We start from the raw sequence: 16,932 nt of genomic DNA on the forward strand, positions 1-16,932 counted from the left end.
GGTAGAAAGCAGGATAAAGACTGCTCTGCCAAAGGCCTGAGACAATAGAATGCCATTTAGGCCATTATTTTGCTCATACTAAATGTTCACTTTGGAATACTTGCACCTCTATTCAAAAAGCATATTAACCATAAACAACTGTTCAGATAACAAATGTTACATAATCAGATCAATCTTCACATTCCATAATAGGTAAAATAACAACAAACTCAAGAAGACCACAATGTGATCTGTTTTTCTGTTCATTCCAGGGACATTAAAAAGCAGTTAAGTTTTATTAGATAAACTATTTTGGCAAATAATTAACTTAGCTGTATTTCAAGGTGAAACTCTTAATGGATTTGTTGTTGTAAAAGTTTACTTTGTAAGTCTAAGGATGAGTCATGGCAAGCAGTATGGTAATCTGATTTATTTCAGTTGTAATTCTGTATTGAATAGGAGATACAGTTATTCATTTATGAAGTCATGGGTTTGCTTTTATTTATAGTTTTGATAGCTGCTCATGGAGCGCACACCAACTGCAGAGGCTTTCTCAGCCTGACAAAGGGTTTTGAAACCCGAAAGCTTGCTAAGAAATTTTTTCCCCCGGACTATTTAAGTTGGTCAAATAAAAGAGATCAGATTCACCCAAAGAACCTTGTCTGCCTATGTCCTTGGGCAACTGGTGCCTCCTGAGTGGGGGGGGCACTTGCACCCTTAGTGGACAGTCAGCGATTTGGACGGGGGCGGCTGATCCTGCCAACCCGTAAGAGGCAGCGGTCCGCTGCTGGCACTTGTGGGTGAGCGCAGTAGGCCGTGGGGGGGACCGCTTCTCCTGGTGCTAGAGCTCTCAAGGGGACACCAGCACCCTCGCTTGCCCCGCCGTGCCCAGGAGCGGTGGCTGTCAGGGGTGCACCGGTGCTCTCAGGGGGTGCGCGAGCCACTGCCTATGTCCTTAGAGCAACACGGCTACAACCAAACCCCGTTCGTATTATTGTGAAACTTTTCTAGTAAGCTGCTAGAGCCATTTCTCAACCTCTCCAGACAAAAGCAAGACAGAAGGGATCTGGGTACACTCAGTACGGAACAGCTTCTTCCAGCCAGTCCCGGTATTTGGAAGTGTGCCTCCACTCTGGGCAAAAGAGCTTGGGGAAACTCCCAGGGCTGGAGGGGAGGAGGAGGAGGGCGGGAGCGGGGAGCCCTGTCAGCCCGACCCAGGGGGCGGCGGCGGCGGCAATTCCCAGAGCCGAGCGCCCGCCAGGCAGCCGGGCGGCGCGTGCACACGCCTCAGCCCTCGTCGTCGGCGCCGGGGCCGTGACCCCGAGCCGGGCTGGGCCGAGGGCGGAGGCGGCTGGGGCTAGGGAGGAGCCCGCGGCTCAGGTGTCAGCCCCCGCCCCGGGACTCGGCTATATCCCGCCACAGCGGCGGGCAGCCCCACACCTGCCGGCTCCCCTCGCTGCCCCGGCTCCTCCAGCGCCGCAGGTCGGCCGGGCTCCGTGGCGGGGGCGGGGGCGGGGTGGGGGCTCAGGGTGCACGGCTCGGTCCTCCCCGCCGCTTTGCCAGCTACAGATGATCCCTGAGAGAACGGCTGTGCTGTTTGCTGACGTTGTGTTTGTGTGCGCGTGTTGTTTTGGGGGCTGGAGAAGGGCGGAGAATCTTTTACCCATCTCTTACCAGTTTCTTTCTCCTTGTTTCCTCCCTCCCGCAGCCGGTTCTCCTGGCAGCCTTGACTTGCACCCGCACCGCAGCCATGGCATCCGTGCCCTCGGCCGGCTGTCTCGCGGCCAAAAACCAGTACTACAGAAGTAAGCGCCGCCTTTCCCCCAGCTCCCAGGGTCCCGGGTAGTTCATATTTGAGGGGGAGGTGGACTTAGCATCAGAGAAGTATCGAAAAGTGGGGCTGGGGGGGACCTCTGCTTTGAGACAGCTTTCCAGGGGTGAGCATTGGCAGTCACTCGGGACCAGGGAATGTCTTAAAATCAGCTTAGGAAGTGGTGACGTCTATCCCCAGTTAGCTGGAGACATGGGGCCTTATGTTAAGTAAGATCGTGCTTCACCAGGTTTCTGCTTTATGACAATTCTCCACCTTTCTCGTGTGGGATTTCTTTTTTTTTCATTAAGGAGTTCAGGTGCCTCCATTATTCATCCATTTCTCCTTCCTCCTGGAAGGATTTTTTCTTGTTATTAGAAGTGTATCATTTATTTTTGTCCTTGATAAACTTACAAAGTGTTTCTGGTACATAAAGCACTGGACTTAAAGGTCCAGTGATTTGTCTCTTGTATGCCCTGGATTTATTATGTGGCTGGGGGCAGGTCATGCAACAACTCTGTGCCTGGTTTAGGATATCAGAGTTCATTATTTAAGACGTCAGGCCTCTGTTCTGATAGCATTGCATGCTCTGTGATACATTTAGCACGCTGGACTTTCATTGGCTTCTGGGAAAGTTACCCAAGCAAATTACATAGCAATGTGTGGCTTCAAGGGAGGCATCAATTGTAGATTGTCTCATGAAAGAGTTATCCTACTGTTCCGCAAATATTACTAGTGATAAAGGATATAATAATAACAAAATATGGTTTCTATTTAAGCAAATGTTTATCTAGATGTTTTCTATGAGGTGTTAGTCAAAAAGGACTTCAATGGATATTTAGCATGCAATTATTTAACACAGTTAAACATCAAAGTTTTGCTTTTGTACTCCATACACAGCTCGGCTGAATTCAGAATCCAGTGTTTCATCAAGCAGTTCGTCCTGTTGTTCTGACCCTGTGAACTTCTCAGACCAAGATAAAGTTCTTCATGGTATTACTTCATCCCCTAAAACAAACTTTTATATATATATAGTTTTGACATTTCATTGTTCAGTCAATCCCTAATGGTGCATCTCCTTTTGTAGGATTACCTGAATTATTTGATAAATGCTGGTGGATAAAAAATTTCTTCCACTGTGAGCCAACTCCTCCAAATGTGGGCAGAAAAACATTATCAGCCAGCAGGTGAGACTTGCTTCTTGCATGGTGGACTAAATTGTGGGTTTTGCTTTTCTGCTTTACTTCAATACTAGCAAATACTAAATATTACCAAATACTAACAACACTTAAAACATTGTCAAGATACAATATCTTGATTTAAGAAAAAATGTAATGAAAGCACATGGCTGAGGAATATATATTCACAATGGCTTCTTCATATAGAAGTTTTCAGCAAGCTGTGAATAGTGGCCAGAATTTTTCTGAATGTTTTTAGTGATAAGTCAATATTGTATTTAATGTCATGCTCGTAAGATAAATGCTAGTTGAGTTTACATAGGTAGATTTATTTTAAAAGTTTTTGTTTCTTCTTAATATAATCATCACTATGTTCATAATTTGTCTTTGTCTTTTTACAGTGCTAACAGTTGATTGTGACTGCAAGCTGACTTTACCTGCAGTGATATTGCATACACAGACTCATTTTTCTAAAGGCTCAGGGTCTTCCAGATGTCTGCACTCAGCTGTTCAAAGAAAATAAACTGCTTGAAACTACTTTTACAAGAGGAAAAGTACAATTACAGAAAGATTTTCCAGTAGCTTAAACGGTTTTGCTTACGGCAGGAGTTATTTGTATCACCCTGTCTGCTACAGCATTGTTAGTGTTTGAGAAGCACCTTGTATGTTTTCAAATGGAAGATAACTGGATATGATTTCCTAATGATTTGCTCAGATTATTGGAAGAAGTGACAGAACAAGTAAGATGTGGTGACTAAAACCAGAAAAGTTTGTGTTGCAGATAACTATGCAGCCACCTATCTTGTTCTGTAGGTTTAAAGTTTAATAGATCAATTGTGTGGACATCAAATCGATGCAAGCTAGGTTAAAAGGAATGGATTCCTTCATATACTACATCTGACGTGTGTTTCCAAGTGCCAGATATAGCAGTTACATATAACGTGGAGCAAAACTTACAAAGCAGTTGTGTTAATAGCTTTACTTGTAAAAAGTCCCATTTAACAAAGTCACCTTATACAACAGTCACTAGAGCTACCCTTTTGTGCTGTTTGGTGGATTCTGAGCTCAGCTAAGAAGGTGCAGTTCTCATGCGACATCTGTGCACTGTGGTTATGAAGGCCTGCCAAAATATGTAAACTTCATGGGCTGATACTTTATAAGTATGGGGGCAGCCATGTTTCAGTTAATTTATACTCTTACCTACTCTGCTGTACATTAAAGAGACACTTGTTTGCTAATGACTAGTTTTTCCAGATTCATGGCTGCCTGCCAGCTGCACAGCATATTGAACACCTTGCATAGTCACAATTCTGATATTAACCAATTTTTGTGCTCATACAATAATAATACCTTTACATTTATATTTCTCATTTAGTATTTTTCATTTATATTTTGTTTTTCTTAGAAGCTCCCAAACTGCTAAAACTAGTATTAATAATAATTGTTTCACTTCCTGTGGTGTGCAGTCTAGCAGCAGTACATATTATACAGCAGCGCAACCCAGCATTGTAGTTTTTGGTAGATGTGACAGTTGAAAGCCCTTAGATGGAAAAGAAAGTTGCAAGTATTGGCTCACTGCTTCATTTCATGTTCTGGGTCTGTTTTATTGAACTTATGAGGTACCAAGTCTATTTGCTTACTCAATATATCTGACACATTTAATCCAGAAAGTAAGTACCAATATATCCTTTTAATATAAAATGTTTCAAAATTTTGTGTTCTATATTACAGTAACAGTGCCATACATATGCATAGTGATTTAGATTAAAAAAAAAAAGAGTTCCAGCCTCAGCAAGCTTATGATGTATGTCAAGATAAATGCAAGGAGGGTGAGAAGAATGCAAAGACAACTGTGAAAATACTGTGTCAGAACTTTGTAACTGTCTTTGTATAGTTTATACCTCTTTTTTTGTTTAAAATTAACGTAGTCTTGATCTTAGAATTGTCTTTATTTAAGTATATGGAATGAACTACTTTATTTTTATACTCAGGAGGTTTTGTATTAATAAAAGTTTCATTATTCCATAGTTTTGTGACTATTTCTTTTTTTATGGTACTGTTCACAAGAACTTCTGGGGAAAATGAACAAACATTGAGGCAATCACTTTTTCTGTTATGGCTGTTTAAACACTTGAAAAGGAGAGGAAAAATTTGAACTAAAAGGAAAAGCCAGGAAATATTTTCTTTAATGTGTCAATGAATGTATAGTAGTTAAAGAATATGGATTTATAACTTCAAGTTTCACAGGCCTCTCTTTCTTTACACAGATATGTAGAATAAATAGAAGGGGGGAAAAAGCGGCCTTTCACTCCTGTTCTAACAGTAAAAGTCCACAGCATAATTCAGGGACTGAAGGGAGCCATTAAACTATCTTTTCAGTTACTCATCTGGCCCCAGTCAATTGTAATCAGATTAGAGGGGCTAATATAATGGCTGGAAATCATTATAAAAAAGATTTTTCTTGCATTTTAGCAATCTTTGGTTTGAGTATTATCTCCCTGGGGCAACTGAGAACCAATTCTGACATTGTATTTGTAATGGCTATTACCAATATGTCACTGGAAAATTCTTTTGTACTGGGACAGCTCTCTTTGGGCCTTCTCTGGTAGTTAGAAGCCCACCTTACATTATTTTGCAGTTGAGTCCAGGTCCATACCAAACTGCCTACTTATAGCTAATTGGACATTTTCCACATAAATTCCCCAAGTTTTGACAGATTTACCTTAATCAAATATTATTGTCATCCATCTAAAACAATAAATAGAGAAATTCAATAGAAAATACAGCTTGGGTCACCATATTGTTACTAAGTTGGATCTTATTTTCACCTGCATGAGGCAGAAGAGAAAAAGGACTTGACTCTGGCCTAACATATCAAACAAATGATTTATAATAATGGTTCTCCATTTCCCTCCCCAAAGAAAGAGATCAGGCTAGTCATCCCATTCATACTTAATGGAAAAAAATACAATGCCTTTTAAGGGCTTCGGCCATTTATTTCAATAAGAAGGATGAGGTTCAATTTGTATACTTTATCTGATAGTTCTGAGAAGCAAAATCTGTAACCATACAATATTTTTGAGGATGTATAACAACGATATGCCCATTTTTGCATTCCTCATGTTACTATCCAGTATCTGGATAGGTTCCTCAACGACATAAGGCTCATTACATGCCTTAGAGGGCTTCTTTTGCACTGAAATAAGAGGGAGATTCTGTGCTGTGCCTGTTGTACAGACATTAATAAATTACTTTTTTCTGTGAAATATATTACTGTCTTAATTATAATGGTTGAGCCCTCAGTAACATTACATCATTCTTCCTGGATAAGCAAATATTTTTTTTTCAATACTCTTTTTATTTCAGAAGCTTGAACTCCAGTACTACAAACTGTAAAATATTATCAAAAAAAAAGTGATAATCACTGGATGGCAGTATAACAGACTTTTTGTTTAAATGTATGTATTAGAAACCAGAACTTGGAGGAAATACTGTGCTACTACTGGTAATATTCAGTATTTTCCATGATCTAACCGTCTAAACATTCAGTAGAACAGAATCTGTGAAAGTACATCTGTATCAATGTGCAGCATGATATATTGTCTATAAGAAAATACATACTTGTGGGGACAGAAATCCTTTGAAAAAACCCAAGGGGCTGTTTTGGTTTGCAGCTTTGCATACCTTTCTGCAAAAGAGAGTGTTATGGCCTTGTTACATGTTGCACTTTGAGCTGCTCAAATGTTGATCAGTGTTAGTGCTAGCTCAAGTTTAGAGCAGTTGCACCTTAAGGCTTTTCTATCTCCCCACCTGCACAGCTGTGACTTGCGGCTAGAGGGCTGGTGAGCAGAAGCTCGACTAGGAGACACAGCTGTGAGTTGCCATTACAGGGCTGGAGAGCCAGGACAGGCTGCTGCCCTAGGTGAGGGTATGAGAGAGGGATTAGGGATGGGGGAGACATGAAACTTGGAGGCAGAGGCTTAAAGGGATGGGGGGGTGCATAATGAAATGGGAGGGGGCAGGAAATGGGGGTGAGGGAAGGTTGGTGAATGAAGCAAGTCAGCCACTGAAGAATAAAATAAAAACAAGGAAAAAAATTTAAAAATAAAGAGGAAGAAGTGCTCATATTTTAATAATTTGGTATTTGGGATTGGAGTGCAGGGGGTGCTGGTTGTGTTTTCTTGGGTGGCTAGGAGGTAGGAGTGGTGAAGGAAGGTGCTTTTGGAGGAGCCACTGCCCCCACCCCAGGAAGGAAGCACCAGCTCAAGGGGACCAGATCCAGTGCCCTATTGTGCTTCCCCCTAAGGAATTGCCTAAAATTAATGTGTAACAAAGACCTTAAATAAAGACCTTTTAATAACACTTACTGAAATGTACTTGCAAATGGCAAAGGAAGCTAGATGAAGGTATTTAAAATAAGTAGAAAAGTGAAATTGTTATTATGATGGTCAAGGAGATATGCAAAGGCAAGAATTCTTATGGGTGAGACCTTTTTTTTTGGTATCCAAACCAACTACCTTAGTTGCTGCAAAGAGAGGCAAGATTTCTGGTTTCACAGTAGCCTTCATCAGGCCTCTGAAAAAAAAGCAGACACAACTGAGCAAAATAGCAGGTTGAATAAACACTTAAGTAGGGCCATTATAACCTGTGAAGTGCAGACGATAGTGAGTATTAGGAAGATCACAATGGACCACTGTCTATGTTATATGTCCAGTTAGGTGCTTAGTGTCCAGTTAGGCTGAGGCATTTCTATTCCTACTCTTGTCTTGTAAAGGTATTGAGGACTTTTCTATGAGAGATCCCCTAAAAGAATTCTTGCCTCTCTTTAAGTAACTATGTGAGAGGCAAGGATTGTTTTGGGCTGACATCTTTTGTCTTGCATTCAAAAGCTTGTCTAACTTTATTTTAACCATGCAGTTTCTTCAATAAAATATATTGCCCCCCCAAATATCCTTGCCTTTCCCATAATTCCTGGGCCATCATGGGTGCAGTTGCACTATAACACTACTTTAAAGTAAATATATCACGTGCACATAAAGAGTATCTCATAAATAACATTTTACTTCACAGCTTATATGTCATTCCCCAAAAGGACTGTGTAACCTACCTCTGGTTTAAAGTACAGGGCAGAAGTATTCTTCACTATGAATTCTGCATTGCCTAGTGAGTTACTATGCCAGTAAATGACTGCAAAAGCACAAAACCTAAAAGAGGAGAAACTGTAAAAAATTAGCTATTTATATGGCTGCTTGAACACTTAAACTAAGGAGAGTTTCAACCAAGCTGAAACCTCAAATAGATCAGATTTAGGCTGCTGTAACTTTTATAGTGGACACTCATGTGGCCTTCTACCTTAGCATTTACTAACACTGGCAGTTTTATGTCAATGAAGTTTGTATAAGGATCAGCGGTTCTTAGATTATTATTGTTTTCAATATGGATAATTTCTGTGAAAGTTACATAAACATACTATTTTCTATGCACTGTCTCTTGTTCTTTGATGCAAGGTTTTCACAAAACCTCCCTGAATTTGCGTCACAAAAAATGTTAGAATAAATTAATATTTTCTACTGTATGTGGGAAAGAATTATTATAGCATTAATGTTTCCTTAACTAGTCTTTTGCACCTTCTTCAAAACAGTACCTCATAAAACTCCATTGGATTTGATTAGAATAGTTTGTTAGGTAGTAAAGGCTTTGTTTAGTTTGTTTGTGATGGCATGCTTCAATTCTGATATTACAAAACTGAAGAACTCTTACCTTAATGTATACTGTAACTGTACCCCGTGTTTCCCTGTATGACCCTTACAGACGGGGGCAATGGAAATGTAGCTTACTGGGTGTCATCAGAGGCTGTGTCTATTACTCAGGCTTCTCAGCTCCTCTGCAGATGAAAACATGCCTGCTGAGCAGATTCAGTTATATGTACCAAGATTAAAATTGCTTGCAAAACATTTCTCAAATGATTGTATCTGGAGCTGGTGACTTTGAAAATGTTGACCATGTTAATGTTCACTGCCTGGAGCTGACTTCTTGGTATTAGAAGGGCTTTGTCAGAATTCCCATGCCACGCGCTTCATCATAAACCATTTTAGATTGTTCCAGCACAAGCAGATGTGAAACATACTAGACCATAATCACTGAAAGAAAGTTTGTTTAATAGCAGGAACTAGTTTGTAACGGGGGAAGAGTCAAGTCACTATATAGGAAGGAATAAGGGGGAGGGATTCTTTGTACTGCCTTTTCTTTTGTTGTCTGTCTCACAGATACTGGGGAGAATGAGCTATTCATATAATTTCTTCTGCCATGGAATCCCTACACCTATGTTAAAGACTGAAGTGGAGCCACGTGATCCAGCCAGGTAATAGCAGTGCGCCACCTCCTGGCCTGCTCCACCATTTCCCACGGTCTCTTTGCAGAACCCCAGTGACCTAGTGTGGAATCTCAGGACTCCATGGAGCACAGTTTGAAAGTCACTGTGTTATAGGAATCGCACATTCCTGTTTAGTCAAGGACAAATTCAAACCACAAATAAGATGTAGATTTTTTAACAGTGAGAGCAATTAACCATTGAAACAATTCATGAAGGATTGGGGTGGACCCTCCATTAGTGGCAATTTTAAAATTGAGATTAGATACTTTTTCTAAGAAATGCATTCATTCGAGGAAGTCCTTTTGCCTGTGTTATAAAGGAGGTCAAACTAAATCAATAATGACAAACTACATCTACATAGAACATACCTACTGTACTGCTGAACAATCACATCAACCCTAACAGGCTTTTGATTTCAGTTTGTGCCAAGGACCAGCAAAAAGGGTTTTAGCAAACACTTTTGGAAAATAATTTCCAGCACTTAGATATCTTACATGGCTCTTCTGACCTCCTCCTTTTAGAACACAGACTATATAAATCTTCAAGATGCCCTTGTAAAACCTACAGCTCCAGCAGCACACAAGCAAACATTTTCACCTTGCACCTGAAAGACAGCCCAAGTGAGATCCTGGTGTCAGCTATACAAGTGGAGCAATATAGTAATTATGCTGAAGCCAATGGGGTGACTCTAGATTTGTGTTTGTGCATGCTAACTGGGGCCTGAATTTTGCCTAAAAGCTCAAAGTGGGAATAAGCTTACTTGTTTGTAGACCCAGAAGCTATCATTATGATGATAGTTGGAACAATAGCAGTATGGCTAAATGTCAAACATGTGAATGCCAGTGAGGACACTTAGTTTGGGCATAACTTGTTCATTCTTACAAATATTTCCACAGTGCATAGATGTGTTATGCAACACAGTGCTATAGATTCATTTTTTGCTCTTGTGCACTAAAACTAAGTTATAGATTTTCAGACTCTGGGATCTATTTTTAAATCTCCAATTTAGAGTACTTGGACATCTAATCTTAGATCTGAGATCCATTAGCTCTAAGCATAGACAAGAAAAAAGTAAGTTACAGGTTTCTAAGACAAACTGCTTTTGAGATTCCACTTTAGAAGCATTAGGTTTTCCAAAAGAAAATTATACCTCATTTTTCAAAGTCCAAAACCTATGAAATATTATCTATCTCAGAAACAAACGGCAGGTACTTATATAACCAGCTGCAGGCAAAAATAATTGAAGGTTGCAATACTGTAATCTAAAGGAACAAATAATACAGGACAGGCTCAAACATGGGTCCTGAAACTCTTGCCTGCTGCTTGTTTCAATTAAAGGCAAGAATTGAAAATAAAAATAATACTAAGGACATGTTTGAATTATGAACATGAGAAAGCTGCATTAAAGATTAATTTCAATAAATTAATTAAATTTACACCCTTGACAATTCTCATCTCATTGGCCCTGCCAATGCCACGGATTCTGCATGACTTCTCTGAGAACCTTTTGACGTTTTCTCCCATAAGATTGAGTCACTTCTTAACACAGCATTCACTCTGCTGTGGAAATAAGCTCACTGATCCCACAGGTTTCTCAGCTAGGCTTCTGGGATAGCTCTCAGATGTAATCTATCTAGTTTGACATTTTTAAATTACATTAATTGCAAGTGATTCAGTGTTTCATAAGAGTGGAAAAATGAAAGAATAATGTTAGTGGAAGGTTACCCATTGAAAAAAGATGTTCCGAAGAGGTATTTTTCCATTATATTTTAACCAAGCTAATTTAATGCCATCTTGACTCTGCAGCACATTTAAGTTTAGGTGAAATCTAGAATTACTGTTTGAATGACTACCAAATGGATCTGTTTCTGGAGCTGTAATACCTCTTATGCAATCTTACCAATGTAGCAGTTCAGCTGAAGCACTGAACATACATGGCAAACTAAATATAAGTTGTACTTGGCAGCCCTCTTATATGCTGTCAAAATTAAGTGCTACCCCCAAAATATAAAATCAATTCAACAAGAACAACTTTTTACATTATGTGCTTTTTCAGAAACATATTTTTCAGGTGAAGCTTCATTTGTTTCATATTTCATACTAATTTAACCAGAAAAGCACAACAAGCTGAAATGTGTTACATAAACGGATTGTTATTTTCTCTACTTATTTCCCCATTTGTCATAATTATTCTTCTACATTCCTTGGTTTTCATTGTTGGTTAATGCATTTGGTGGAGGAGTTATTTGTTTTCTATCTGTTTCTCTACAGTGAATGTGCCATCAGTGTTGTCTGAAAGAGACAGCTTTGTGGTCTCAACAGTATATTTTAAATATCTTGAGGGCACAGCTACATGAGATGTTAACTGCACAGTAGACTAATTAGCTGTGTAGTAAATGTCTTAGTGTCTACAATGTGTGCCCCTATTAGGCTGGAATAAACTAATTTACTCCATAGCAGGATAGTACTTGTAAATACAGGTACTATCCTTCTGCAGAGTAAAGAGCTCCACAGCAGCACATGTGTAGGTGCTGCATCAGCTGGATTGGGTAAGAGGGTGCTTCAGTGTCAGGGGCTCCCTGCTGCCTAGCCTTGTGTTGAACCATTCTTGTGCCACAGCCAACCCCTCTGCAGCATGTTGAACCAGGGGACACAGTGCTGGGCTGACAGGCTAGTTCCCGGTGCCCTCTGCTACCTGGAGCTGCTCTGACTTAGCAAAATGTCCTACAGTCCCAGGTGCACGTTCAAATCTGGTGCCCAGGAGCAATAAACGCTAGCGTAACATGCACTGGGGTGTATAGCTGCTCATTAATAGAAAATGTAGACATGCCTTGAGTATCTTAAAATACAGCTTCTCAGGCCATGATACTTCTGGGGTAAGTCTATTTAGACTAACTAGTGCAAGGACTGACTTTTAGTCTGTATTCTTGTAGCACTTGCAGTGGAATATCTGTTTTGATTGGGGGCCATGAAAACATTAATATAATATCAGTGATAATATTGCCAGGTGTTATACTGTTGTGTATACCTCTTTCTGATGAAAAGTTTTAAAACAGAAGACTTTACCTTTCTGTGTGGGCATTAAAGAATTCACAATGATATTTTCTGTAACAAAGGATGGTTCTTGTTGGCCAAAATTTCTCTGGCCTTGCACAAAATTATTATCCACGGAGAGCTGGCTTATTCCTATGCAGATTTCTTACTTTTTATAACCTAATTGTACTTATCTTTTTCACTTAACAGTCTTTTCTTTAGTCACCAAATATTGAATGTCACTGAAGAAAAATTGTAATTCTGAATTTTTTATGAAGGTTTGGAATAAAAAATGAACCAGGACTCACAAGATATTTTGTTGCCACCATTCTTTGCTGCATAAAGTCTTGAATCCATAAAAAAGTATTTAGTGGTTTCTACAACACGCATCACAGAAGCTGAGCAAACATCCTCCTCACATAGCTGGCCTATATATTTTTCATGGGTCGTCTTTGCACCTTCAGAGAGAAATTCAGTAAGGACGTAAAAATATTGTATAAATGATCTATCTCTTCATAGCTGTTCACTGTACCATCTTTTTCTGTTGCCCTTGAAATATCAAACTGAGTCTAGCTGTGGTTTACTTTATCTTCCTATCTAGGTATTATTTATATTGAACCAGTTTCATGGATGGCCAATAGATTAAAGGAATCTACACTCTGTGTGAAATTGTCTAGTAGAACTGCATGACAGTTTTTTTCCCTTTAGAAAATTTTAGTTTAGGTACTTTGTGCTCTTATATCAACTTTCCAAAAGATACAGTATTTGGAATGAAATTTTCAATGCCAAGAGTTATTTCAAAATGAAAATTTTGGGGGGAAAATGTTTGTATAGATAACCCTAACTGCTTTTTTTAGTTCTTTGGCCCTTTTCTTTGGAACATGAATATTTTAAGGTAGTTTTTAAAATGCAATTTAATTTAAACTGATGCATGTTCATTAACTTTATTTGAGTTACTTTTGATTCATACCAGTTAACAGGCATTTGAAGTTTAGGGTAGAATATTTACAATTTCCTTCAGCTTTTTTCATTCTTCAGTTACTACATGTCACTTCCATTTCTTTCATTGTGGAAGAGTAGCCTATAAAGAATATCACTTACATTTCCCTGCTAAGATAGTGTATTACAATTTTTGGATGAGAAGTTAATCCTATGTAGCTCCCTATTTCCAAGAAATGAAAGCGCAGTATAATATTACATCAGCCACTCAGCATACAAGTACTGCATTTAAAGTCTCTGCAATGTGACCTGCATAGCATTATCCTATAATTAGCTGACATACCAGGATAACATTTATTTTGAGTATGTGGCAGAAGAGGAGATTCATAATTAGTAACAGGGATGTATACCTTATCTGCACCTTCTTGTTTAACGAATATTTTTAAAACATGCAAGTATCAATGAAAATATGCCTTTTCATAGATTATTTTACTTGCAAGTCAACATATTGCACAGATTAACATTTATTTAACCTGTTTTCTTGAAGGAATCTTCTCAAATTATCCCCAAGATTTGCATTTATAATACTGTATCATTGGTCAGGTATAGACATTAATTACACTTTTACTAGTATAAGTGGTTGATCGGAAACCAGTCTATATACGTACCAGAACAAAGGTTTAGCACACAAAACCAGTCTATATGTAAAACAGAACAGAAGTTTGGTACGCAAACTGGTTTTAAAATGGCAGAACCTGGTCTAAGACTTGGCGTCCTCACCCAAGGGTGAAATGTCTTCTGTTTGCTATGCAACTTAGAAAACAGTGTAACTTAGATCAGTTCCACTTTGGGCTTTTTGAATATCTGTACCTAGCTTTAGTGTCTGAAAATGCACTTGTTGGCGGGAAGAGATCTTTCTACATCTTTGTTGTGCAATCCATAAAGTAGTTTTTACTGAAGGGTGGATCCTGTATGAATTCTTGCGGGGAGAAAAAGAAGTAGTGTGAATTTTAATAGTAATATTGTTTGTTACTGAACATTGTAACTTACGGAGTTGGGTCTGCTCAAATCTGCGATCCGCAAAGCATTCTTTTAGTATTCTCAAAATTGGCACTCCTGCCCCTATGACATCACAAAGTACACGACTATATGACAATACAAAGTACAGACACAGAGGGTTACTCCTCTCCAGCAAATTGCATGAATAAGATAAATTTTTCCTTGCATCACGCAAAATAACTCTGAAAAAGCACAAAACAGGTCTTTATCCTTCCTAGATATCTGAAGCAGGAAAGCACCATTGGTGTGGGAGCAAGAGAAGAACAATGAAATGCAGATCCTATGGTTTTGATTTATGTCATCAATTTTGCAATATTCTGTAAATTCTAAAATAACTGTTTAAACAGTAAATTTACTGGCTGCAACTCTTGTAAAGTTGTAATTTAACAGGCCTTGCTGATACTAGCTACACAGCAATAGCACACTTCCTCTACCTCTTATCCTCAATGATCTGCGAAATGCAAAGTTTAATTGAGATTGGCAAAATGCTGACAGTATTAAGCGTAAGAATTTTCTTTAAAGTACTACATGGAATAATAAATTTGAATGTTATATATATGGATAAAGTAATATATTTAAATTTGAATGAAATATGAAAATAAAGCATTTCTGAATAGTGCTAGCTTAGCAATTTTACTCAGTTCTCTGTATTTAATTGTTTCTATTAAACAATTGAAGCAGCTATCCATCAAAATATATAGCAAAACAGAAAAATAATATTACACTGTTTATGCAAAACATAGTCAAGGCATCATCTTGGTAGGAACCATAATTTAAACATGCTTTTTACATTTTTGCCGTTCACTTTAAAAATGATATTGAAATTATAGTAATCTTTTTTTTTTTTTAAAGACAGATAATGTGATATGTATTTCATAATGCAATCTGTTTCCTTCCGAGCTTCAGTCTCATATCAAAACTTGGAAGCACCATTAATGATCCTTCACCTAATTAGAGGGGATTGGACTAGAATAAGTTTGTAATAAAAAATGGTGTGTAATGGTGCTTGTACTTTTTCACGGAAAATGGTTTACATATTCTATGTATGTTGTTATGATAAGACAAGCCTTTTAGCGGGAGACAATGTTATTTGTCAGTGAATAGTCTCCATTTTTGTTTTGTTATGGAAGTAAAACTAATTTTACAGACTACTTTTGATATTCTCACATTTATATAATAATACTTTGAAATGGGTTGTTCTCATTGGATTTTTTACTGGAGAATATTGTTTTCCCTTGGTTTCAGCTGAACTTTAAATTTAAATAATACTTTGGTTTACGCGCCATTTTGTATATCATATCATCTTTATCCATAGAATAGCATAAATACTGATATCACCATTTTTTTGAGTTAACCGTTATTGCTCAGCTAGGAAACAAAATTTCTTCTGTGCTCATTTTTGTGATTAATGGTAGGTTAAAACCTGTATCCACAATTATTCTTTGGCCTGTATTATACAGGGGGTCATAATGATTTCTTCTAACTTTAAAATCTATGGAACCACGAGGTTATGGACTAACTGAACTATTTCATCAGAGGCAAACTTCTGTTAAAGGGTTATTCCATTGATAAAGAATGGGAATATATTCCTTAATACACTCTCCTGCTATCTCTGTGGATATCTTAAAATGGCCATGAGATCACACAAGTCTCTCAACATGTCAGGTGCATTGGCCAAACCCACAAAATTACATTTCCAATATTTGTATCATTACATGTTGCCAAGCCTTTGAATTGTAAGCTTTGTATTCAGCACATCAACCATCACACCAGGATAGGAGAAACTATGTGAGCCATTATACCAATGTCATGATTGAATTAATATATATGCTAGAAATTTGCTGCCATCAATTCTGCTGTCCCAATTTATAATTCAGTTCTACAGTTTAGGTTTCTGGACTTTTATTCAGTACTATAAGCATCAATCATTAAAGCCAATTAGTGTAGCTCATCTGTATTCTTGTTTAAGGATCTGATATTCTTTCCATTAAAATCAATGGCATAACTCCAGTTGATTTCAGAGAGTCAGCTGTATAAAGAACTGTTTTGCAAGAAGACAAGTAGGGCAAATTTTCATGATTTGATCATTCATTGAAATAGATTCAACTAGCCTTTCTGTAACTTAACAACATTCATTCTTGAAAACATTTTCTGCTCTAAGATTTAGTGTGAGCAAATCAATTGTATTATTATATTTGATGCCAAGGATGACTTCAATGCATTTGCTAAATGTGGCAACTTCTTGAAGCTGGAAATTTTAATATTTATAGCTTCAGTTCTGTTACTTCTGTTTTGTCTTTACTGGGTGGACAAAATGCTCAGTGCTTGCATAAGTTCATCATCCTCAATAATAATAGTTAATATAATGATTACATAATTAGAAGGGGACAGATTATGTTGGGCCTTAATGCAGCTGCACAGTGAAGAAAGGAAGAGCACTGCTGTTACAGTATAATGATTTTTACTAGAGGAGTGCTTTATTACTGTTACCTCTTTATTTATGGGCCCTATCTTTTCCCCGTTGGAGTCAAGGAGAATAGGAAGCAGGTCTTTTGTTTATA

The 16,932-nt window shown here is 38.2% G+C and overlaps 1 protein-coding gene across 1 annotated transcript; it reads left to right on the forward strand.

Annotated features, from left to right (window-relative positions):
- The first annotated feature begins 1,331 nt into the window (after positions 1–1,331).
- Positions 1,332–4,994, forward strand: PPDPFL (pancreatic progenitor cell differentiation and proliferation factor like). The gene is made up of 5 exons (XM_090039945.1): positions 1,332–1,461; positions 1,688–1,784; positions 2,690–2,782; positions 2,877–2,976; positions 3,369–4,994. The coding sequence occupies exons 2-5, from the start codon at positions 1,730–1,732 to the stop codon at positions 3,379–3,381; spliced, it is 261 nt and encodes an 86-aa protein (XP_089896071.1). The 5' UTR covers positions 1,332–1,461; positions 1,688–1,729; the 3' UTR covers positions 3,382–4,994.
- Positions 4,995–16,932: the final 11,938 nt, after the last annotated feature.

Source organism: Crocodylus siamensis, chromosome 3 (genome assembly GCF_052110815.1).
Source record: "Crocodylus siamensis isolate JL-2025a chromosome 3, ASM5211081v1, whole genome shotgun sequence".
NCBI classification, from domain to species: Eukaryota; Metazoa; Chordata; order Crocodylia; family Crocodylidae; genus Crocodylus; species Crocodylus siamensis.